Raw genomic sequence first — 26,466 nt, forward strand, 5'->3', positions numbered from 1 at the left:
ACAGACGAACCAAAAAAATCTACGAATAGTCTGCCGGTTATTTTTCGCTGGTTTTTATTTCGCCTCACCACTTTCGTTGGTTTTATTTCGCTGGTTTTATTTCGTCTCCCTCCCACCTGTCTTTTCGCTTCACCACCCACATAAACCCATCAGATTAGTTACCATAAAAAAATCGCAATCAATCAAGTATTGATGATCAGATTAGTTACCATATAAAAAATAAATCGCAATCAATCAAGTATTGATGGGATATTTCCTTATATTGATTTGATTTCCCCTTTTTTATCATCAATAGTCTCTACTGCCTAAAAAATGCGTAGCTTTCCTTTTCGCTTCACCACCCACATAAACCCATCAGATTAGTTACCATATAAAAAATAAATCGTAATCAATCAAGTATTGATGATCGGATTAGTTACCGTATAAAAAATAAATCGCAATCAATCAAGTATTGATGGGATATTTCCTTATATTGATGTGATTTTCCTTTTCTTATCATCAATCATCTCTACTAACTAAAAAATGCGTAGCTTTCCTTTTCGCTTCACCACCCACATAAACCCATCAGATTAGTTACCATATAAAAAATAAATCACAATCAATCAAGCTTTGATGATCAGATTAGTTACCATATAAAAAATAAATCGCAATCAATCAAGTATTGATGGGATATTTTCTTATATTGATGTGATTTTGCGTAGCTTTCCTTTTCCTGCCAACCGACCGCGTCCCGTCTCCCTACATCCGCCCTCGTTGCTCTGCCTCCCGCACGAAAAAAACCCTCTCGTTTGACCTCCCCCAAACCCCGCATGATGGAAAAAACCCAGCCGCCTGCTTCCCCTCCTCTCGACCGCTCCATACGTCCAGATCGCGGCCCCATCCCCATCCTCCTCTCACATCACGGCGGCCGATGGACTGCCGCCACCACCCTTCTACTCTCTCGCCGCCGCCGTCCTCCCGCTCGCTCGCCGCCGCCGTCGCCACCAATCCCGGCGAAGGCGCCGTTGCTGCTATGTCGCCTCCTTTCCCCATCCAAGCCTGACCATGGCAACAGCGCCCTCTCATGTGTCCCGCGGTGAGGTTTGGGGAGGCGCGACCACAATCCAGTAGGGATCTCACCGCGGACCCGTCCGCTGGGATGGGTGTTGCCTCCGTTGCGAATGGGATCGAAGGGAGGGACTACTTCGTTGTCAAGGTCGGCGAGGCAGCGGCCGATTGGGAGCCCGGTTGTGAACATGGGAGTTCATCCCCATGGAGGCGGCGGCCGTGGAGGTTGGATGTGAAGCAACCCCACTTGCCGGTGGTGGAGGCTTGCCGTCCATGTGATCCTTTCTTCTCCCGGTATCCCCATTCCTTGCCTCCCATTACAAAAGCGAGCATAAATGAGAGCAGGGGCTGATTTTCATCACTTCATTTCTCATATTTTTAGTTGCTTTTTTGAGATTATACAAGATGCTCCCGATCTGTTTTGTCAAATTACTTGGATCGTCTTATGGAATTGACAGCCATCGCATTTTTCACCTCATGTTATTTCTTAATCCTTGTCCCACTAGGCATCCACTACATGTTTGGTAATGACGTGATGTTGAGGCGGCTAGGAGAAGCTCAGCAGCCAGATCAAGGGCTATCGAGATGGATCTGGGAGCCAAGCAATAGTTCTTCTGTTAAATTTTGGTTATTATCTTTTCTATTGTTACGATTGTGGGATGGTTGATTTTGACTCGGTGTAACATTTGCATTTGTTTCCCCAGCTTGTTGGCGTAGATGCGTGGCACTGTGGCAACTAATCAAGAGCGAGGGCAGTGCACATCAGAGCTACGCTGAATGTAGCGAGCCAACCACGAATTGGGTATGTTCACACGAGGGATGGGAGAGGAGAGGAACATTAACATTTTTCATGATTTGGATGAAAATTTCAGTTCATAGTTTCTCCGTACGTGGCAACACACTAACGGTACTCATGGTCTTAGGATGAAAGTAGCGCCAGCAGAATCAGTAGGTTGGATGGGAAGGCAGTTGTTGCCCTTGTCCCTTGGTGCTAGCCTACCGTGGTGGCCTCACTAACTTGCTCATTGCGAATACGAGTTCGTGGGGTCGCGAGTTGCTGCAGATTTGTTTTTATCATTTTTTACAATATTTATTGATGTATCCCTAACTCATCGAGTCATTTTTAGCTTTGATTTCCAATATACGCCAGCCTAAATATCCCATGGTCAGAATATTTGCATGGTTAGTGGACATTGTCCCTTTCTTTGTAATGTTTAATATTTTATATTGCCGATAGAAATAATTTTATCCGCTTGATTTAGGAAGTGCACATAGGTAGGTCAACATATTTTGTAGCTCTTTCGGATGTAAAAGCATATGTTGCATAAGAAATTATTATCTTCCAAGCATACTCACATTTCACTAACAAATAGGGGGGGTTCAGACTTCAGAGCAATGATAAAAAGGTTTATTCCTCACTCTTTTGTTGGAATTTTAGTTCCAAGTTAACATGATTTCTTATCCGCTTCATAAGTCATGCATCTGCTTAATTAGGTGATAAGTAGGGCTATTGTGGGGTTTGTTTAAACTCCAGCATAAGGAATTCTTGTTTAAGAAAAGACTTTTGGCTTCTTTAATTACAAATTGATTGCAACATCGTGTTAGTATGTGATTTCTCACATCTGGTTGTAATATTTGTGAAGACGTGCATTGCACGTGCACTTGGAAGCGGGCCCGTGACCTGCGCCGGACGGCGCCAACGCTGACCCGGGCCACCTCCTTCACGTATTCTTGGAGCTGTGGCTGGCCGATTTACATGAAATTAATTCCCTCAGTTTTGGTGGCAAATATAATACACATAATCTATATTGTTATGCACTAGCGTGTGTGTGTGAAATAGATGGATTATGGTCCCGTACCCAATAAGATGGATATGTGTGTGTGTTAGAGAGAGGGAGAGGGGGAGAGAGAGGGAGAGGGGGAGAGAGAGTGAGGAAGAGGGAGGGAGTGTGTGTGTGTGAGGATTTGATGGTAAAAAAGGTCGCCAATATCGTAATATTGAACTCTTTAAGTTAACGTGGCCCCGTTGCAACGCACGGGCGTTCTTCTAGTAAGATTAGGTTAGGGCTACCATTGCGCACACAAAACTAAACAGGAGACGAATACGGGAGAGGAACCTAGGGACATGCGGCGGCGCATGCCGGCAGCTGCATGGGCGTAGACACGGAACAACAGCCGACCAGCATCCCCGACGATCTTTCTGGAGCTCATCCTCATCCTCCTGCGCGTCCGCACGCCCGTCACCCTCATCCGCGCCGTGGCGCCGCGTGATCGCCGGCGCGCCGGCTTCCTCCGTCGCTTCCGCCGTCTCAACGGGCTGCACATACTCGGCGCCAGTTCGGTTGGTGCCTGCTCACCTCCTCCCGTCGCGCCGCCGCCCCTCGCCCCTGAGCAATCGCCACTCATCAGCCGCGCGTCGTCCGCTCGCGGCTGCAGATCGCTAAATAATTGAAGGAAATATAGTGTGCTCTCGGTAAGGTCGCCAATTTCTCTGAAACATATCTACATATCTCAATGTTCTCTAATTCTTTACCTAGATTGTATGGCTAGTGTTTTCAAATTCAAGGGTATTACAACCGAGATTTGGATTATGTGATTTGATAATTTTTCCTTAATGATTCGCATCTATTTGGAACTTTGGATTATTTGTCGTCCGCGCCATAACATTAAGACACAATGTCAAATAAGTCTAACTTCACAACCATAAAGTTCGATCAACATGTTTCATTTGTTGTTTCCGTCTACAAACTCAAATAATCCCCAGGCTCGTTGACCCACCCACCGGGCCGAGTCGCGACAGGCCACCGTTAGCCTGTGATATGTAAGTAAGTATATAGCTAGGATCTTGTGAGAATGTGAGGCGATCCGATCGATCATAATAAGAGCCTCCTACTCGATCGATAGGGTTAGGATCATTGTCAACACTATTATCACGTGCACTATCTTATCATCTGACTGATTATAGAGGGACGATTTTTTATAGCGAATTATCCATATCTCCTTTCTGAGACCTAAGTTAAATCCTCGATTTTTTTGTTTCTTCTTAAAATTTTGGTAACCAGATTCATATTTTCTATATGAAAACATGACTTGGATCTTGCAGTACTAGACGCCTAATAGATGAGAAGAATAAACTTAGTTTAAAGATTTTACTAAAACTAAATAGCATGTGGAAATCAGAAATCTCAGTGTCTCCTGTTATGGACGCGACAATACTTAAGAACTAGAAGATCAAGGGGTGGCTTGAACTTTTCTTGCTTTCATATCATGTCTGCCGGTTGTGGGTTACAATTCCTCATTGAGAGCTGATGCAAGTAATCCAGGCCGACGTGTCATACACCGGCGGCACGCACGACGACGTGGAGTTTCAGAAGGTAAGGTGTTGTTTTTGTAATTATTTATGCTATATTTTTCTAGCCACAGCCGTGTTTAAAATAGTACTCCCTCCGTTCCGAATTACTTGTTTTGGATTTGTCTAGATACGGATGTATCTAGACTCATTTTAGTGCTAGATACCTCCGTATCTAGACAAATCCAAGACAAGTAATTCGGAACGGAGGGAGTAACACTTTGTGTAAATATTTCGTTTAGTATGGGCGGGTATGTAGAAATTTATTGTTCTGCTGAGAAGTGGTGCACGTTGGTGAACAAATTGAACTCTAGAAAATGAAAACGGCTGGGTGGCACTAGCTTGCAGAAAATGTTATTAATTCCTAGTGTGCAAATGTGGAAGTGATTGCTAAAATTTGTTAGTAAAACATATGACTTAAGTAAAAAAAAGATTTGTTTTGCGTCTGACATAACATTGCGCACTGATGATGTCTTTCACATATTTGTACTAAAGAACAAGGTGAAATATTGATAGACTAGTTGATCGAAAACATTGTTAACAGTGGCATGTATGACGATGACTTTATGTGTAGAGCTGTATTGGTTCGCATTGGCATAGCTATAGCACCGCACTCCACCAAACATGTTTCTCATATCTTTTACAAGTTGGTGGAGGATGTGGATGTCATAAAGTCATTCAATTGGAACGCATTCACGTTACGCGTGCGCATTGATGGCGTCACAAAGACAGTTAGAGATGTCAAAAAAAATAAATGGCTGGTGGGAAATCCTGCGCTCATCTAGGTAAATCATAATTTATTAAATGAATTAGCAATCTTAAAACTACAAAAATGTAATTATAAAGACACAAATTAAAATTACGATTTACCTGAATGAGCGCAAGGTTTCCCACTGGTCATTTGAATTTTTTGACATCTTTAACCGTCTTTGTGATGCCTTCAATGCACACGTGTAACATGAACGCGTTTCAATTAATTGACTTTTTATGGTGTCCACATTCTCCACCAACTTGTAAGAGCTATGAGGAACATGTTTGGTGGAGCGCGGTGCTATAACTGTGTCAATGAGAACCATTACAGTTCTACGCACAAGATCACTGTTATATGTGCCACTGTTAACAATGTTTTCGATCAACTGGTGTCTATCACTATTTCACCATTTCTCGAATCCAGAAAACGAGAAGGCACCATTTCCTTTGCCTCCTCCCCTACTTTACCTAGTATTTTCATCACATCTTTACCCTTGTTCTCTAGGCCAAATATGTGAAAGACATCATCAGTGCGCAGTGTTATGTCACCATTTTCAGACGCAAAACGAACATTCTTTTACTCAAGTCATATGTTTTACTAGTAAATTTCAGAAAGCACTTTTGCATTTCCACACTAGAAATCAACAAAATTTTCTGCAATCTAGTGCCACAAAGTCGCTTTCGTTTCCTAGAGTTAAATTTGTTCACCAACATGCACCACTTCTCGACAGAACAATAAATTTCTCCATACTCATCCATACTAAACGAAAAAAATTACACTAAGTGTTAGCCATTTTAAACACGGCCGCGGCTATCAAAAAATAGCATAAAAAATTACAATACACCTTACCTTGTGAAACTCCATGCCGTTAAATCCGTATGTTATCAATGTGTATAACTGTATGCATGCATAAATTTTTCCCCTCCTGTTAGGGTTTATCTCCTATCGGCGGTGATTTGCCACCATTCAAATATTTTCCCTATTCCTCCATCCCCTGTGATTATGGCTCGAGCTGACTCAGAGTCGATCACACATGTTGCACGGTCTTGATTGATGAGTTGGGGGAGGCGGAAAGGGTTTAGGGTTGGTTGCCTGATGAATCATTCGTCAGGTGAGGAGAAAAGCAATGGATCAGCGGGAGTTTGGTTCAGAGAAGGTATATGCCAGCTAGACGGGAGCCATGATGAGAGAATTGGGGTTGCATGACGAGGATATAGATAAGGTGGATCTAGATCATATCAATTTCTTTTAGTTTACACGCATATCTCTACAAGGGAGTCTACGGTCGTGATGGTACGCCGTGATTTGCTTTGATTTAGTACGTTTTTTGGTTTCATGATAATTATGGTGAGTATCATTCTCTGAATGGGAGGACCATATTAATTATGAAAATTATCATCGAGCATTGGATGGGAGGATTACATTAATTATGAAGAGAATCATCAATTGGAAGGGAGGATCATGTTAATTATGAAGAATATCATATTTTGAACCGAAGTATCATGTTAATTATGAAAAGTATCACCGAGCATTATTTAAACTTCACAATGAGGCAGAAAACATCCCTACGTACATGTGTTCTTTTTTCAGATTTATTTAAACGTCAAAAACCTAGATCTTGAAATTTTCAAAATCAGAGCCAAGAGCATTTTGCGAAACAACACCTCTTTCTTTTTGAGCGGGCGAAACAACAACACCTAACGTGCTCTTATCACGGGCTGGGCCGAAACGAGGCCCACTTAACACTACCCACACCCACCCAGTCGGACCCAATAAATTTTGGTTCCAGCTCCCCCTCTTCGTCGGCCGGTCTGTTTCTCACAAAGTTACCGGAAAGAGAGAAAAAAATAAACATCTGCATTGCAAACACAAACCTTTTTTAAAAAATATTTTACTACGGGCTAACGGATGAGCATGTAAATACGTTTTGTGTGTGTGGATACTAGCAAATGATATACAATTGCATTAAGAACAGGGACACCACAAACACACACTCCACAATCGATCATGAACAATCCATACCTATCAATCGACTCACCCCAAGCCAAAACCTGCTTATCGAGCAAGCCAACCTACCTACTTTTCTTAAAGCACTAATGGAGAAATTATTTGCATAACGTCCCTCCATCTATCTAGCCGTGGTGTCCCTATACAAAATAGAAAAAAAACTATCTAGCCGTGGTGTCACTTGGCTTTTGGGTCGGCAACATGACAAAACACACCAGCTCCCTCGTCCGTCCGTCCCTGCATGCCTCCCGCGTAGGCATGACCCAACGACCAAAACCATATATATAACCTAAACAACACTGAAGAAACTAAGGGTCCAGGCACGACTGACGACCTATACAAAATACTAAAAATCCTAGCAAGTACTCCCTCCGTCCCAAAATAAGTGTCTCAAAACGGAGAGAGTACAAGTTAGGACAACAACGAAGCATGAAAGCGATGACCACACGCCGAAGGAGCTTGAAACATCCGAGAGCAGCGACCACGACAACAGAAGTCCTTCAGGTAGCATGGCCACAACCACCAGCCTGAAATGATCCAACTTGCACAAGTGAGATCATCGATTGGTAGTTCAGGGTGTTAAACACATATATAGGGCATGATGGATCAGCAATCTTTGATGGCACAACAGAATACCTCCTCACTGACACAACTCGCAATTTACACCATTCAATGATTGCAGCAAGCCGATGCACATCGCAGACCAACTCCTTGTGATCGTCCTTGCAACAAGCTAGCAAGAGCGCCGCAATCACTACAAGAGCAGGCCATGAGATCTATCTCAGTAGCCATTTCCTTTGCTCGATTTCACCATCTGTTCAATATCCCTTTCTGAACCGCTGCAGAAATTGCAAGACTGATATCTCAAATGAGTTCACGAAAAGGAAAAAATGTGTGAACCTATTTGTATCAGCGAAGGACAGGTCTGGAATTTCACTCTGTCCTTAAAGGCCAAAATCATGTACAAACTACAAACTAATACCATTTGAAACACAAATCTTTGTACAACAATGGAGCATCATAGGCATTCTGTTTTGCAGATGAAATTTCTCAGGATCAAATGTGATACAGTGCAAACCTAGAAAATAATAGTATGAGGGGAACTCACTCTCACCAATGAAGATTAAATACCTCACTCAATGGAGACGTCACTGACACAAGAAGGTCCTCTTGTCGAACCCATGGTCGGTGCCGTTCGATCGAGTGCTGGTCTTCATGTGGATTTGTGCATAGTTAGCATTCAAATTCTCGGTTTAGCTTAATTCTCCTCTTTGTCAATTTGCCCGTAGGCCTGCCTAGGCTCATCTTTTTAGGAAAAGGATGGGTTGGCACATGACCCCATGTTTACTGCAGATCACAGCCCAAGCCTGAGAATTAAAAAATAAATATTCTGTTCACACTCTTCATCGCATCTAGCAGCACTCGTAAGCTTATTGTTAAAAGAATAAAATTAAAATCCTCTGGATTATTAATGTAGTTCTTATCATGTCAGGGATATGATTCTTATAATGTCAGAACTACCAATTGTTTTTTTTAATTCGCAAAAGAAAGTACCAACTGTTTTACATGAGAATATTCTTCCACGAGCAGTTTATTGTTCAGTTTTAGAATCTAATGTATATAATCACAGAATTCTTTGAAGAATTCTTTCAATTAAATTGGAGACATAGCAAACAACAATACCAGACCTATAGCAATTGGTTGGACCTGTTTTTTCACGTTATTCAACAGAACAGCTCATGATAAAACTTTTGTTACACAGGGATGTCAATTAGGCAAATTTAGAAGAATAGCAAACAGCAATGCCGTTCCTTTCAAACAACAAATAGGCAACGTTAGAAGAAAAAACATAATTCATTTGACACAGGGATATGTTTCATTTCAAACAAATATTAGTACTGCTGGTGCAAAGGCAAGACGTGGGGCAGACCAGAGTTGAATAAACATTGTCAGGTGACCTAGGTTCATATTTTATAGCCTGTGCCATCAGCAAGTACTAGGCTTTGTTAGCAATTGTAGCATGGTAAACAGTAATTGATCTCTCCCGCCAAACTTATTGATGGGCGCCATGCACATATCTCCATAAATGGTGTCAGATGATGTACAGCTTTGAGCGTGGGTTCGGCTGAACCATGGCTCCATACAATATTTTCGGTACCTACACACAAAATAACAGAAGGAAACATAATCACTTCTCAAGCAAGAAACGGAGAAGGAAGAGGATGGGGAGCACCACCTCCCAGTCATGACATCTCACCTGTGGTCACCTCTTTGCGCGGCAGCACGCGAATTTGCTTTGCCTCAAGCCGGATTTTCTTCATCTCTACCTGATTGGTCCATCCCAACCTCGCTATGACACCATCTGCAAGAGCCGCGCCATCTCCCCATGTGGCCAGACACGAGATCAGACATGACAACATTTCTTTCTATGAATAAGCTAGGACTCAAGGACACACTAATGTGTTTACTGTAGTGCAGACCATTAGAAAGCTGGTATATGTTTAGCATATATCAAAAAAAGTAAAATGAACCAACAAGTATGCCTTTCAACAAAACAATATAATTATCAAGCCACGGATTAATGAATTCCCAAATTAGTCGATTTACCACATATGCAACTATGTTTTCTAATAGCTTGCAAGTGGAGCTATCAGAAGAAATTGATGTGAGCATGGCTTATAAAATACAAAGAAGAATATATCAGCTAAGTATCCATCGACGGAACTAAAAAGAGCAGCAGATTAGACTCATACCTGCTCTAAAATACTGACTTCTTTTCATTGGCTTCTTGATGTCTTGCATACAGCAGCGCCGTCACATACATCAGAGATGGTGACTAACAGAATAAATGAACAACAGTAAGAGAAGACTAGACTCGTAAGAACAGCTGCACATCAGCTCCAAACAGCAACACGGCTGGTCAAAACAGCAGCTTGACAACGTTTCAGTAATCATCAGAAGTTCACAAATGACAAATCGCAACAAAGCAAACATAACAATTAACAAAGTTCTTATTTCTCCGGCCGCTCTCACAAGTCATAAAAGAAACACAAGCACGCACACATCACACATAAGACATAATAAAGTTTCAGAGTCCCACACATAACAAAGAGACAAGTTCATGAAACTTAAAATACTTGATACAGATCATAACTTGACAGCCTGATGCCATCATGCGGGCCTCCTGAATCATCAGCCCTTCGATGCCACCATTTCATATTCTGCTGCACATGGTCTTCTACAGCTTAATTAGAGCCTAGGCAACGAGCTCGCCCTCCAGCACGTGTAGGTGAGCGCCTAGGTGACCTACTTCTTCAAACACTGGAGCATCCCAGTTGGACCAATGCTGATTGGGATCCCAAGGTTGGCAAAGAGACCCCTCAAGGTGCCCTCTTCTATCTTTGGGAGTCCACACAATGGTCCACTGAGCCAACGGTCATTTGGCAGCAGTTTCATCAGAGTAAGACTGGGTGTAATCCACACGGGAGAAGGCCAGTTGGACCAAAGCTGAGGAGACACAAGGTCCTCCTTGCTATTATAATTGCCAAAGCCAACTACTCCAATGTCACGACGACTACTCTTACGAGCCTGATTGTACTGTTGATCGTCAGTAAAGTAGGCATGATTCCCCTTGAGAGCAGGGTAATCTTTGGCACTGAGACAAAGTGAATCATTAAGCCCAAGAAACAGCACATGCTCAGGCAAGCAATCAACTTCCACAAGCCTCTCAGCAGCATCATCAACTTTGTGTAATTTAATTTCCCTGGTATTCGGAACTGGTATTTTAGGGTCGACGTCTTCATCAGGATCATCAAACTCCTTTAATCTTGAAACAAGCAGCAGACCACCCCATGGAGCCTGAACAATGTGTACAGCATCGGGATCAAAGCCCTCGTCTCCCCCCTTGATAATCTTCATTGTAACATCAGGACCACTAAGATCGAAGGCATGAATTTCTCCCGTCGTACTCGCTGCATACAGCAACCCATCCTTGTAGGTGCAGTCCTGGTAGTCACAGTGTGGTTCCAGCAAGGTCCACTTGTCATCCCCAACCCTTGCAAAGGATAGGTGAGTGTATGGCCTGTGGATGAGCACCGCGATGTAGCTTCCTGCCGATGTGTCATGGAACACAAACGCCTTGAACTGGAAGCATTCCCGCAGCTCACAACGAGGCATGATCGACGGCGTGAAGAAAGCCCGTCTTGCAGAGTGACTTGGGTATTCATACTCGTGGACCGAACCCGTGTCATCAAAGATGGGCTTCACGTACTCAATGGTGGTCACTGAAGGGAGAGCAATCTGCTGGCCAGTAATAGGATTGACGAGGTGCATTTCTGATCTATCGTCGACGGTGACCAGGAAGCCCAACGAGGACCCGATGATGAACCGGTGGCGGAGAGGCGGCTCCGGGAGGGTCAGCCTGTAGACCCTCTTCTCCACGAGGCTGTAGAGGCACGCAACATGCTCACCAGCAGATTCAGAGGTGTAGAGCAGGCACGGCGTCTGGGCCTGCTTGTGCTTGTCGAGGCTGCGCAGTGCGGTGTACGCAGAGCGCCACGAGGCGCAGACGCAGCCGGCGCGCATGAGGTCGGGGATCTCGAGTGTGGCGAGGACCATCATCAGGATGTCCTCCGGAAGCTCCGGCGATGCCGCCGGCGTAGCCTCAGACGCCGGTGGAGAGACAGGTCCTCTGTAGAAATTTTTTCAGTAAAACTCTGAATAAATTGAAAAACTCTAAAACCAGAGATCGACGAGAAGGCAAAAGCACTCACCGGCGGCGGTCGACTCGAGCGGACTGGCTGGGGATTGCGGAGGAGGATCCCGCCCGCCGAACGCCGCCGGCGCATCCCGCGAGCAGAGGGTCCCGCGGCGGCAGGTCGATTTGGCTATGGCCCGGGCGGCGGAAGGGGGGCGACGGAGCCGCTGGCGCCATCTGGACACTTCGAGATGCGGCGGTGGAGGTGGCGGCGGCGGAGGGCTGGATGAGGCGGCAGCAGCGGACGGAGGTCAGGGATCTCGAGTGTGGCGGCGGCGGCTGCGGCGACGGTGGGGAGTTGGAGAACTTTTTTTCCTCGGTTTTACTTTTTTTAGGAAGATTTCCTCGGTTTTACTCATAGTTTTAAATAGTCGGCTATAGCCCCGCTATAGTTTCGCTATAGCTGTTTGAGGGTGCTGCCGCTAAATGATTTCATGTACAATTTGCCGCTATAGCTCCGCTATAGCCCAGCTATAGCTGTTTTTAAGGGTCGCCACTAAATGCCATAGCCCGCTATTTAAAACATTGTTTTACTTGACGTTCGGTACGACACATAGGCCGCTTCAATGGGCCTCCAACGGTTCACACGAAAATTGTCATTACTTAAACCTTTTTTTTGCCTACACTACAGAAAAAAATCACAAAAAATTGACATGTACCATAGGTAGTACCGTGAATTGTACAAAAAGAATCAATTGCCAAACTTATATACAAAACATTTGCCAAGGTTTACTACATTTCAAAAAGAAAACATGCATATTTAAAATTGCCATGTAGGAAAAATGTACCCCCTCCGTTCCTAAATATAAGTCTTTTTAGAGATTCCAATATGCACTACATACGAAGCAAAATGAGTGAATATACACTCTAAAGTATGTCTATATACATCCGTATGTAGTCCTAATTGAAATGTCTAAAAAGACTTATAATTAGGAAGAGAGGGAATACATAGACAAAAACTTGTTGAAAAATTGCCATCACGAATATCAAAACAACAAAAAAGGACAAAATTGCAATAATAGTGGGGGCTTATGAAAGCAAAAAAAAACCGTGTACAATAGTAGATTTGCCATATTATAACTAAATTTGTATTTGACATGTTATATATCAACCTGTTCTTAAACAAATTGAGGCATGATACATATTTGTCATCATAAAGTTTCCACTTACCACATGGAAAAATAATTTATTTTTTTTGCGAACCATGGAAACTTGTACAAAAAATGTGAGGATAAGATCACAAAACTAAGCATGTTGTTATATAAAAATCATGGCAAACATTGTGGATAAAAAAAATCATCACAAGGGAAAATGTAGGTAAACTTGGGATTCTAGTGACATATGGAAATGTTAAAAATTGCCGTGGCAAAATATAGGAATTTTTACAATGACAAATAAATGGAAAAATTGCCATGGCAAATTAAGAAGTAAAAAAATGTAGGAAAAAAGGGTGAAAAGAATTTGCAATGCGTTATAGGTAAATTTTCTATGTAAAAGAAGGTATAATTGCCATGGCAAATATAGAAGTGAAATTTTTCATTGCCAAAAAAGGTTAAAAAAAAGAATTTGACGGGGCGTTTTAGGTAAAATTGCCATGGAAAACAGAAAGTAAATTTGGCATCTTTTTTCTTGTGTTTTTTATAATTTTAGAAAGGAAAAAAATTCCATGGCAAATTATTCTAAAAAGTATAATTTTCCATGGCAACTTATTCTTAAAAAGAATAATTTGTCATGGCAATTCTGACGGCGTTCTTCATTATAATTTGACACTTTGTCATCATAATTTGCCATGGCAAAACATGGCAACAAATAATTTGCCAATAGCCATCTGGTGATACTTTTTAGAACATTAATAAAATGAAAAAATGGACAAAATTGCCATGATATGTTAAAAGCATGGCAGAAGTAGCTCCATAGATCATGGCATCGGTGCATATACAAAAGTGCCATGTTATATGAAGTATGATTCTGCCATGGGTTGCTAAACAATTTTGCCATGATTCATGTGATATATTTTGTCATGGTCCATGTGATATATTTGCCATTGGCTATGGCAAACAACACAAATTGAAAAAAAGGTATAAAAAAATCTTTGTAGATCATGGCAACTAAATAGAAAAGAAGTCATGGGTACTAAAAAAATACCTAATTAACCCATGGCAAATGAAGAAAAAACTATTTAAAAACAGTAAATTCATGGGGAAAATGGCTCTGTATATCATGGAAACTGTCGCATATGTGAAGTTGCCAAGCTAGATGAGTAAAAAGAATTTGGCATGGGATGTTTAAACAAAAAAGTTGCCATGATCTATGTAATAGATTTGCCATGGACACACGAAAGGAAAAAGAGTTGCCCGCTAGTTTGGTCATTTATGTTTGTGTCTATAACCAACAAAACTTTACCATGCCAAAACAAAACTATAGAAAAGCTATTATGTGTAAAAACAAAAGATGGCTTCCTATGATGTACACATGTTTAAACTTGGATTAAACTTTGCCATTGTTAAAAACAGTAAATTTGCCATGGCAACTTTGGCCATGGAGTATGAATTTGCCATGGGCAAGCAATAAAAAATGCCATGGTCAGAAAGTAAACATTGTCGTGGTTAAAATAGTAAATTTTGCCATGCCCAAATAAAATTCATATTAAAAAAACTCATGTAGAAGATGGAAATCTAAAAGTTGCCATGGTAAAACCACTTGAGATGTTAAAAAGTTGTCATGGTAGATGCATGTTAAAAATTATCATGGCAGTTATGATTCTCATGTTTTGTATAATTTTTGTTGCCATGAATGCAAATAAAGTTGCCATGGTCGCACAAAAGAAAGTAATTTGTTGCCATTTTTTAAGATGATGACTATAAAGGATTGTAAATTTGCCAGGTCAATTAATGATAATCTGCCATGGCGAAATGGTATCTAAATTCATAGTGGTTTCCCATGGTATATGAAACAAAATGACGCTAATTCATGAGAAATGTATGAAAAAGTTGGTATGAACTATACATAATTTGTCATGGCAAATTTACATATCTCTAAAAAACATGGCAAAAATAGACAAGATAGTGGATTGACAAAGGCCAAAGGTGATCTGTCAAACACTGAATACAATTTGTCGTGGCAAAAAAAAGTAGTAGACTATCATGGCAGCTTTGTCAAACAAATCGCCAGGGTATATCAAAAATCATAGCAAAAAGTCATACCAATTCTGTTCATGGCAACTACTCCACAAATATGCCATGGCAACTACTCCCAAATTTTGCCATGGAAACTACTCATAACAATTATGTCAATTGCAACTACTCATAGCGATTCTACCGTGGCAAGTACCTACAAAATTTTGCCATGAAAACTACTCATAGCAATTATCTGTTGTGCATTCTCCTGGGACTGGTACATCACATGGCAATCTTCAGATAAATGAAACAAAAATGCCATGTCAAACACATGATTCCAAAAACATATCAGATGTAAAACGAAAAATGTAGGATTTGGACAGAGTCCTGCACATAGAAAAGGAGTGTATGCCATGGGGATCTGGGTAGAGTCAAGACGCAGCAAAAATGAGGAGCGACTCCACTGAACGGATTCAACAAGTATAGTTGAGGAACCGAACGAACTAAAAAAAGCACCAGATCGATGGACGAACTCAGTGGCAACAACGGGGAGGAGGGGCTGCTTCGACTGCAGGAACAACGCATCCCCGTACTCTCCCCCGCCGCACAGTTCCAGCGAGAAGGGTTGCGGCGGCGGCATAAGAAAAGCCTGGCCCCGATGCCCTTCCATCGTGGAAGGAGCCGGCGCGCTGGCCCTCCTATTCGTACCACCTATCAGGAGCATAGATGAGAGTACCAAGGTGGTCTAGAATCGCTAGCCCCATCTCGCATGCTCATTCAGTTCCGAGAACAAGGCATCGATGTTCATCTTTAGCACACGACATCGCCGATGTAGTGTAGTCAATCGTCCTGGTGAGATGGTGTCGGTGAAGACGTTGTGGTGGTCGGCACTGAGCCTCCGTCATCTTCGTTGTTGTGTATCGTATCTCAATAGTATTTTCGTGATGACGTGTTTTTTTTATAGATCCTGATATTGATAAGCCGGTTCTTTCGTTATTGTTTAGACCTCAGGAATTATTTTTGCTGGAGAGATCTCTAAGAGATTACATGTGTATAATTATGTAGCCATTACATGTGCAATAATCCTACACCCACACACGAGTTACACATGTTCTACTCCCCTCCTCCCCCTGGTTTTCATTTGGGTGGGCCTCTCCATCCCTGTTTCCCAATTATACATCTCACATTTGCCCATCCGTTAAATCCATAGGTTATCTTCCATAGGTCTAGCATTACTCTTAGATGTGTATAATTGTATGCATGTATACATTTTCCCCTTCTGTTAGCGTGTATCTCCTATCGATGAAGATTTTGAAAACTTTTCCCTATTCCTCGATCCCCGTGATTATGGTCCAGACTAACTCAAAGGTGATCACACATTGTTGCACGGTCTTGATTGAGGAGTTGGGAAAGGCAGAAGGGTTTAGGGTTGCTTACTTTTTTTGAGACAATTTTTTTTGAGACAATCATAGGTTCTATCTATCAACGTGCCCTTGGCACGGGCTGGGCCGAAACGAGGCCCACTTACCACTACCCACACCCAACCGTCGGACCCAATAAAATTTGGTTCCCGCTCCCCCTCTTCGTCCGCCGGTCCGTTTCGGTTTCCCCACAAAGTCAGCGGAAAGAGAAAAAAAGGAAAGAAACAAGAAACCCCCACCGCCGCCGCCGCCCCCGCCCGCAACTGCTCCCCGTCCCCCGCCGGAGCAAGCCTGCCACGTCGAGCGGAGGGAGCCCTCCCTCGTCGGCGTTCCCCTCCTCCTCCTCCACGCCTCCACCGGACTCGGGAGGATTCCCCTCGCTGGTGAGCAAGCCCTAGCTTTCTTGGATTGCTCCCCAATCTCTGCCGCGCCGCGGACAGCCGCGTGTTCCTTCCGCGATTTCGAACCTAGTTTCCGCCGGTAGGGCTCGGCTCTCCCCGTAATCCCCTAGTCAACTGTTAGCGCGGATTGCGGTATGTTTTGGGGGGAAGATTTGGTCGCTCCGTGTGATTAAAATTTCCCCTGTTCTCGAACCGTAGGTGCGGGAAATCCGGGCATCCGGTGGAGAGTAGTAAGAAGACCACGGGGTCTTTTGACCCAAGACCTCCGGCTTGCATCGGGTGGTTTGATTGAAAACTAGGGATTTTCTTTTTTAGGAAGTATGTACATACTGAAAAAAATGGGGGATTTGCTGGGCAGCATGTTCAAAACTGGGGATTCTCTATTTTGGGAAGTAGTACCTACTACTAACGAATCGGGGATTTTACAAGAAGGTACCACACAAGGGTATCAGTAGTTGCTGCAAATTTGCTGCTATAATCTACAGTAGCACTCACACAGGTGTTCTCTGAATTTTGTGGGGTGTTAATAATATGATGGAGATTTATTTTTCATGTATAGGATGCCTCTCATGATCTACTTGAACATTATCTCGGAAGTTTGTTTAGAAATAAAAGAGCGCATCTTGTCGGTTTATCGCTCTACATTTCTGCGCTATGTCAGGAACATTTAACAAGGACATGTAGGGATCCTGTTTTCAGTTTGGTAGTTAGTTGTGCATTTCCTTTTATGGACTGTGGAGTCTGTACTCTCTTTTGCGTTGTATATGCTTTTTGGTAGAATGTGGGTGGTGGCAAATCAAGTGAACAATTTTCAATAAATGGTGCTGTATTTGGTACTTTCAGATTGGATAGACCATCCTTTGTTGATCAGCTAAGGTTATTTACCTACTTCCACAACTGGCTCTGGTTTTTTAATTTTGTATTCATGGATTTTTCTTCTATTTCTTGAACATATCCAGTGTATGCAATGGGGAGGAGTTTAAGAGAGGGACGCCATGCAGAATTGGAAGACTCTGTGGCAGATCCTGTCAGCGAAAAGCAAGCCTTCAGAGGGTGGAAGCAGTATGTGAAAGAACTCAACTCGAACACACGTCCACCATTTCTCACCCGCCTTTGTGACCCTGACAAGCCATGCTCATACTCTGAGGAGGAGCTCTTATGCGTGTTTGAGACTGCTGCGGAAGTCCATGGCTGCAACATTGTGCCACATATCAGCCAGATCGTTTCAGCCATCATTAGAATCATGTCTTCAGCCACAGGGTCCTTGCATGGTGTTGGATGCTCCAAGGTGATACGCACATTATCACGCTATGTCATTGATCCCCTGGGAACAGAAGAAGAGAAAAGTGGGATCATTAGCTCTCTCTGCAGTCCCTTTTCTGGTTGCTTGATGAGCACGAAGGAGTGTGTATCTTCTGGTTCTGCTCTCTGCGTCACTGCACTTATCCAGTCCAACAATTGGCAATTTGCATCTCACGAGTTAGTTAACGACATCTGCTTAAAAGTCTCAGGGGCCTTAGGGGAGGTACGCTGCCAGACCATTTCACACTTAGGCTTAGTGGTTGCTCTATTAGAACAGAATTGGTTGACACTTGAGCCTTACGGGCGGTCTTTGATAAGATCAGGCTTAAGTATATTGGACAAGAGTACTAAAGCAAGCAATTCTCAGATGATCATATCATCCATTCAAATGATACACTCCATCATGAAGACTTTGGAATTGAGCATCATATTTTCTGAGATCAGTAGCATTATCCAAGCTATGGAGCAACTGAGGGATCATTGCATGCCAGAGATCAGCACTCCAGCTTTTCAGGCAGCTGAGACTGCTAATACACTGTACAAGCAGGAAGAGTGTGGACATGGCAAAAGAATTAGTCCATTGGCAAAAATTCATGATGGAAGACATAGGAGGCGGGGATCATATTCACATTCTGTTATGGATGATGCGGAAATAAGAAACTGCGGTTCAAATGAATCTCTGTATGATGATACACAATCTGTTAATCGGTTCAGAGACCATGATTCCCAGCCTTCAGTGGGTCAATACTCAGGTGTACCTGTAAGTGCACGGGTAAGGAGGCGACTGTTGAGTAATGGTTCTGACAGACAACATCAAATGTCCAGTGATGAGTTTCCTCGCACTATTGTATCTGATTATCGTGATGGTGTCGGTGTGATAGCACAATGTGGTTCTGCTGGTCTGCTAGATAAGTCAATGAGGAGGTATTCAGATGTATCAACAAGGATTGCTGATCCATGCCCTATGTGTTTAACACCGCGAACTACTAAACGATGCTCTCAGGTATACAGTACATCTTAATTGATTGATGACTTGATTGCCTTATCATATGTACGAGCAATTATAGTAACTTTGGGGCTTCTCATGTCAAGATATGGTGTCTGAGTTAGCGTTTGTACTCTGTTCTGGAATGGTATCTTTCAAATGATAGGAATAACAAACTTTTTGATGTATGGTAGGAAAGGAACTTACTAACTTCATGCGCAAAACAGATATCCTCCACGTATGCAAAACAGATCCTCCACATATATGTTTGTAGATTGCTTATGGTATTTCCATTGATGCATTGAAGAACTGTTTCTTAGTGGTTTGAAGAACGAAATTGCAGAAGCCTGACCTTTTTTGGTACAAATAAATTTACAGCTCTTTCTCTTTTCTTTCATGGACTTGTTTCAGATATCAAGGCGAGGAACTTTCTCAGAAGACGTTTGGATGCAGTCAACCCCAAGGAAGCAGCTCCAGTTTCATAGCTCTAGCAGTGAATCAAAAAGAGATACTCACAGATTACCCGACAGCCCATCTCTGAGACGGATACGGCACTGTTCAGGACAATGTACAAATGGTGAAGTTGAGGAAAGGAACGGCTACTGTGATTCTGTTCAGCATGACAGCCAGTGTCATGTACAGAGCAATGATACCTCGATAGAAGATCTGAAGCTACCACCAACCAACAGTGAGCGTTCTGATAGTGCAGGCGAATCTCGAAGCGGAGAATGTCGAGCTGAGAATGAGAAGATGACAAGAGTCAGGAAAGGGAGCAGAAACTGCTCTGGCACCCTACTTTTTCTCCTTGTATGTGCTCTAGTGATACTGGTCATTGCGCTCTTGCTAGCTTGGTGGAAGGAGGATCAGAGGGAGCCGTATGTTGTACCCACATAGTAGCGTCTTTCTGCCTGTATGCAGGTTGTTCTGCGATGTGCGTTGGCTTTGGTGTAGATTGCGAGTTAAAGTGGGGTAAAGGTTGAGAAGTTGTGTTGATTTAGTCGAACGATAGTGATAGTTTGCTGGATTGTACATTCTGATTGTTGGCATGAATACCATGATAGTTTTGTGTTCAGTGGGAAGCTGAAGCGTAGCACATAATTCCTTGCTGCATTTCCGAATTTCTCTACTTTATAGCATTTGTTTTACAGAGTATATGCAGCTAGTGTAGCAGATACATGAGTGGCATGTAGTATACTACTGGTCTTGATGGTATTGTTCACCGAATTTCATTATCATCTGGATAGAAGTATCCAATGTAGTAGAAGCTAGATTGACAAGGCAATACCAATGTTTCCGCAAACTAGTTTTGTTACAACTGCTTCGGGATAAATTTTGGTCCAAACTTCTCACTGTTTTGTTCATACTCCGCGTGTTCATTGGTTTGTTGTTGCTCCATGAATGAGAGGATAAATATTTTTGTTCTGTGCGGTTATTTTTCCCAGTAACTCGTAGTTGCTGCAAAAAGGTTCATAAAACCACCATTTTTGTTTCACCAGTAATCCATATGTGTACATATATATAGGATCAAGTATTTTGTTCAGGTGGTTATTTTTTTATTTGCTTTTGGTATTTTGACAAGGAATGATTTCAATTTTAAAGGAATTTAACCGAAGTTATATAGCTGCAGAAGGAAGTTTTAAGAAGAAATCAAGCTGCTAGCCCATAGAGCAAAAAAGAAGAAATTCTGTGGTTTTCCAAGTTGGGTAGATGCATTTCACTAGCTCAGTGGTTTTGTTGCACACCATTCTTTCTTTTCTTTTCTTTTCTTGCTAGATCTTTGGTTAGCTTGTACTTCCTCTGTACGGAATTAGTTAACGCTCAAACGGATGTATCTAGACGTATTATTATTATTCCAAAAAAATATTATGCAACAGGAGAAATCCTGCTGTTTTTGAGGAAAAAAATAACCAAATATAACATTTCTTTGTTTTTATTACAAACCAAGACAAGCCGTCCAGCTTGATCGTGAACAAAACACCAAGCTAGAGGAACCAAGCAAGCAATCCAGTGCTACTTGCTTCACACACCAATCCAAACCAATCCAATCCAATCCAATTCAGTCAAGCATACTCACACCATGCATAGCTTGGTGAAGAAAGCACACCATTTATTCCTCCATCAAAAGTACGTAGCAACACCCTCACCATGCCGCAGATGGAGCATGTAAACCACACTTAAAAGCCAAACACCGACAAACTAGGGGAAACAATCCAGAGAGTTGTGAGTGAGATCACAACTCAATTGTAAGCCGCTTGACCTCTTTTTGCATCAAGATTACCTAGGAAATGAAGAATGTGAATAGAAAACATTGATTAATCTGATAGTAAATAAAAAAAACAATGACACCTGCTTGCTCAATCTATCAATGCACGGAACAAAATCCATGTCCGAGCAAACTGTACCTCAGAACGGAGACCCTCGGGAGGGTCTTCTTGTAGTAAGCCGAGTGGCGCGTCTCAAAAAGCGATGGTTCATGGTCGGCCTCGGGGCCGTCCCACTCGAGCCTATCCCACCAATCCTTCTCGCAGTCCACCACCAGCTTGGGGCCTTGGCGCGACACGGTTGGTACCCGTCTCAGGCCCCAACAGTCCTTGAGGGTGATTGTCTCCAGCACCGGCGCGACCAGTGATTTGACCCCGCATATCTGCTCTAGCCTGTGGAGATGATATAGCCTGATGTGCTTTAGCTTCTCTAATGTGACACCAGATGCTATCTCTTGAGCGCGCTCATTGGTGGCCAGTGGGAAAACATGTTGGAGATTTTGGCAGTATGCGATCTGAATGGTCTCTAAGTTTGGCATTGGGTAGGAAATAGGGAGGACAAACACCAGCCTAGGACAGTTGTGCAAGTATATGTGTTGTAGGTATCGAAAGCTGTAGAAGTCTAATGTAATATCTCTACCCCAGATGCAATAGGCCATCAGGAGATCAGATGCAGAAAATACCCTTATTCTACTAAAGCTTTCATTTCCAGCCCAACTTGGGAAGAGAGTGTGAAGGTTGGGGCACCTCTCAACATGACACCATTCTAAATGCAGCCATGATGTTCTTGACTCTGGAAGGTTAGCTGTGATTGAAATATTGTCATGCACATGCAATGATTTCACTCTATACTCTATGAAATTTCTGAAATTTGCATCGACATTCATACTCTCTAAATGGTGGCTTCCTTCACCAATCTCTATATGGACACTCAAAGGATAAAGTCGTCGGTGGTCCCACACCAAGGAAGAAGGTGTGACAGTGTCCTTGTTAATGACAATATCTACGTAAGGTAAGAAGGGCCCTACGGGAACCAAACCCTCTAGGGTAGTGCCAATATCCTCAATACTTTTGGTGATGTTGACTTGGCTCTGGATCATAGTAGAAATATGGAGGTGCACCTTGGGGTCATACCGATCGAGTCCCTTTATGACAGACCAAATGAACCTTCCATCTGTAAAAGCCATGTGTGCCTCAAGGACAGAGGGCCTCTGTTCTCCACAGTGGATCATTGGTCTCGTCTTCCCACGAGTGTCTACATGTAGAACTTCCAGTGAAGGGTTTCTTCCATCCCAAAGTAGGCTACGGAGTTGCTCACAACCCAACATGAATAGCTTCTTGAGCCGTGCAACATCCATTGCACCGAGGTCAAGTGTTTTAATGGCTGTGCTAGAAAGGTCCAGCTCCTCAAGATTGGGCAATGCATGCAAGAACATGTTGCACAATCGAGCACAACCCTCTAGGGAGATCCTTCTCACCTTGGCTTCTGGGACGTTGCGGGACTTGGGACGCAATTCTTTTTCTGGCAATTGTATGGGATGTATCCACTTCTCTGCTGGGCCATAACCATCGAAGCTAAAACTCTCGAGCAGTGGAGGGGCTCTTCCGAATACAACCTGCTGCAAGCTGGAACAACCATCAAGAACTAGCATCTTCAAGTACCGTGCCGTTGTCATTTCTGGCAATGATGCCAAATGAACGTTACCAGACAAGTCAAGGAGCTCCATATTCATCATATCTACTGAAGAGCATGTGTCCATCATGATCACATCTGAGGATTCGGTTACCCGGAGCTTGTGAATGTTCTGTAGCTTTTCCCATGCTTGACTTACATACCTCCACGAGACACCCTTGGTATTTACCTCCCTAAGATTGGTCATCAAATCTATCATCTTTGACAGCAAGACAAACTCCGTGAAGCGTATGTCAAGCACCAACAGATCTGGGAAACATGGCCCTCCACCTTGATCCTCCCTTGTATTTGTGCAATGGTGAAGACAAAGGAATCTTAGGTTGTGACAAGATCGGAAAGGAGGGGATACAAAATCAAAGCTGCACTTGCAGAGTTTTAGCACGTGGAGGTTGCTGGCTAATACAAAAAGGTCATTTGGTAGTTGTAGTTGAGAATCTCCCCCCGATGTTAGGGAACATGATGATGTAATGACAGGAATAGTTGAGATATCTTGTGCCCCTAGTTGGTTGGAGGAGATTAAAATCCAGCGGTTAAATCTTTGTTGATCAAAACAACGTGTCAATAGTTGTGTTCTGTTAGATGGATAACACAACATCCGAAGTATCACTTCATACAATGCACTGCCAATCTCGTAGGCTCTGTCCCCTTGAAGGACCCCATCACATATCCAGTAGTTGCAAACATGCGTATCCCAAGCAAAGTCAAGACTGAAAGGTTTTCCGAGTATTGGCTTTCTTATTTTCAGATTCTGGAATCTTTTCTTAAGCTCGGCCTGTGCATCGATATCATAGATGCTTCTAGGCATTCCGCGTAGTTGCTCTGTCAGGAACAGTGAGTACGAGAAGCAATCCAAAACTATTGTTGGGTTGATGTCATCCAAGCCGGTGAAACCAATCACTTCAGCGGCTTCTTCCCGCAATGAATGAAGCAATATACCATCCACGTTTAGGTTGCCCACATGAGATAAACGAATTACTTTGAAATATGCAGAACTTAACTTTAACTTGTCTTTTCTCTCTGAGAGTTGAAATCTTCCATAACCACTCCATAACAGTTGCCCTAAAGCATATGTCCCAAATTCAGGATTAGGAATGCCACACTCTGCTAGATCAATGACTTCTTCTCCCCCATAATGAAAAATCATCAGAAATCTTTCATTTCTTAGAGAAGCGTTGATCTCACTTCCGATGCGTGGTATCTCTAGTCTAGAGCCGATCTTTATCCCTCTAAAATCATCATCCTCATCCTCCTTATCAAACATGGGCAGTAAATGGCCAAGATTTAACTCCTCCACGATTGCCCTCTGCAAGGATCTTCTACTTTTCCATAGAGAGCAGTCTACATGGATAATTTTGCCAAAATGCTTTCTTGTGTCAGGGTCACTTCTTCTCGATTTCAGGAGTTTGGCTGTGGCCTTAAGAACAGCAGAGGCTCCTACACCTTCGCCGCACCAGCCAGCCAAGAAGAATGATTTAGCTGCCTGATTATCATATGACTCTGAGAGATGATCAATCAGCTTTCTGGGGGCGTCCTCAAAACCGTGTATCAGCTGTAGTAATGAGAAGTTGTTAGATATGACTTTGTGGTACATATATGGGTAAGATAGTTTCAATAGCTACAACTTTTGACTTGACTAAACGCGGGCGATGAATGATGCAATATTAATGTATAAGGCCAGTCAAGTAAAGCATCCGATCCGGAAGTTTAAATATAGGACCAACGAAAATAACCTATATAGGTACACAAGATAACTTTTTCATTAGATAATAAGCACTAAATGACTAGTTTGTGGATCCTTGTTTCGCATCCGTTGAAGTATAAGTGCATTGCCTGTGTTCTCCCCGTGAGCTTGAGCTTTTGGGTGATCTGGCAGGTGCACACAATCCAATAATATATCGTGGGTCGCTAGAGTGTGTGTTCTGTGTAGCTTGGAAAGAAAAAAAAAGAAACAAATATGTAGGAGGTAGCAGATTATAAATCAGTTCTATTCAGTTTTGAACAACAAGCACTAGTATGTTGTAAAACAACAACTCCTGTGTTGAGACGAGGTTAGGATGAAGAGAGGTACTAACCAGATGTATTGGGTAATCGTCCATTTTGACCACGTGTAGTAACTTGTATCACCAGCAGCAGCAGCAGCAGCATCCGCATCAAAAGAAGAAGGAGGAAACCGTGAGGGTTGGGCATATATATCTAACCCATCGCTCCCCTCCCTCCACACAGAAGTTTGTCTGATCTCACAACACAAAACCAAAACAGAAACATCTTCATATATATGTATGCCTATATGTGCATTTGCATAGAGATATGTCGGATGAAGAGATGTGTCACCTGACCCCCCTGCTCGAAATCGAAAATAATTTCACTCACGCCGGGGCCGGTAGCAAAGCAGAGAATGCCAAGGCAGATAGAAAGATAGATGGGTGTAATGGGCAATGGTGCTCTCTGCTGCTGAGAGCTATCGCACGTACATTGCTTTGCTTTCTCTCTCCCCAAAGCATGGCCCATGCTGGTTCCTTGCTTGCACATTGCCGATGCACTTTGTCAGCTTTTTCTTTATCCTTCTTCTTTGATTCTTCTTTTGCTTTGCGTGGTATAGATAGATGCAAAGGGACTGGTGGTAGTAACTTGTAACATACTATTGTTCTGCTTCCTTCTAGACGGTGGCAAATCCGTTCTCAGTGGATCTTTTTGCTAGGAAAATGCCGTGCATGTTAGCTAAACTTGCCATCCTCGACACGGGCGGAGCCAGGATGAAATACTAGAGGGGGCAAAGATGTAAACCTTTTTTTTCGAGACATCTATATGTACTAATGACTAGATCATTTAGAAAACCAACCACACAAGTATACATATAGTGGGAAAGTCACGTATCGTTCTTTTCTTCCTATCGAAGAAAGAGGCGATCTCGCTTGTGCCGCCAGGGAGTTCCTCCGCCGCTGTCCTCCGGCGGCTCCCCTCCGCCAACGCCCGGTCGTCGGTGGTGAGGGGGGGGGGGGGGGTCGCCGGATCCACGTAGTTTTAAACCAAAGTTGTTTAGTTTTTAGGCTATTCATCGCCTTTGCTTCGACGGCGGCAATGGCGGCATTGAATTTTTTTTTTTCAGATCCTACTCCGATGAGGCGATTAGTATTATGGTTGGGGATGGATTTGGAACCCAGTCTATTCAAGTAAGGATGATGTGACGGCGGCAGGATCCTCGTCGGATCCACGCGTGTGGATAGTTTTAAACCAAAGTTGCTTAGTTTTTAGGCTATTCATCGCCTTTGCTTCGACGGCGGCAGTGGCGGCATTGAATAAAATTTCTTCAGATCCTACTCCAATGAGACGATTAGTATTATGGTTGGGGATGGATTTGGAATCCAGTCTGTTAAAGC

The 26,466-nt window shown here is 43.0% G+C and overlaps 3 protein-coding genes across 3 annotated transcripts; 1 reads left to right on the forward strand and 2 right to left on the reverse strand.

The window, feature by feature from the left end:
- Window positions 1–10,147: 10,147 nt before the first annotated feature.
- On the reverse strand, window positions 10,148–12,237 carry LOC125530539 (F-box protein KIB4-like). Its single transcript, XM_048694921.2, has 2 exons — window positions 11,927–12,237; window positions 10,148–11,844 (listed from the first exon to the last, which is right to left on the reverse strand). The coding sequence occupies exons 1-2, from the start codon at window positions 12,085–12,087 to the stop codon at window positions 10,461–10,463; spliced, it is 1,545 nt and encodes a 514-aa protein (XP_048550878.2). The 5' UTR covers window positions 12,088–12,237; the 3' UTR covers window positions 10,148–10,460.
- Window positions 12,238–16,625: 4,388 nt separating this feature from the next.
- Window positions 16,626–20,207, forward strand: LOC147967675 (protein SINE1-like). The gene is made up of 3 exons (XM_087525340.1): window positions 16,626–16,830; window positions 17,808–19,153; window positions 19,547–20,207. The coding sequence occupies exons 2-3, from the start codon at window positions 17,816–17,818 to the stop codon at window positions 20,027–20,029; spliced, it is 1,821 nt and encodes a 606-aa protein (XP_087381466.1). The 5' UTR covers window positions 16,626–16,830; window positions 17,808–17,815; the 3' UTR covers window positions 20,030–20,207.
- Window positions 20,208–21,029: 822 nt separating this feature from the next.
- On the reverse strand, window positions 21,030–25,556 carry LOC125555478 (uncharacterized). Its single transcript, XM_048718420.2, has 4 exons — window positions 25,421–25,556; window positions 25,162–25,320; window positions 21,538–24,638; window positions 21,030–21,413 (listed from the first exon to the last, which is right to left on the reverse strand). Exons 2-4 carry the CDS (start codon window positions 25,183–25,185, stop codon window positions 21,410–21,412), a joined length of 3,129 nt encoding a protein of 1,042 aa, XP_048574377.2. The 5' UTR covers window positions 25,186–25,320; window positions 25,421–25,556; the 3' UTR covers window positions 21,030–21,409.
- Window positions 25,557–26,466: the final 910 nt, after the last annotated feature.

Source organism: Triticum urartu, chromosome 5A (assembly GCF_056163025.1).
Source record: "Triticum urartu cultivar PI428250 chromosome 5A, HENAU_Tu73, whole genome shotgun sequence".
Classification (NCBI taxonomy): Eukaryota; Viridiplantae; Streptophyta; class Magnoliopsida; order Poales; family Poaceae; genus Triticum; species Triticum urartu.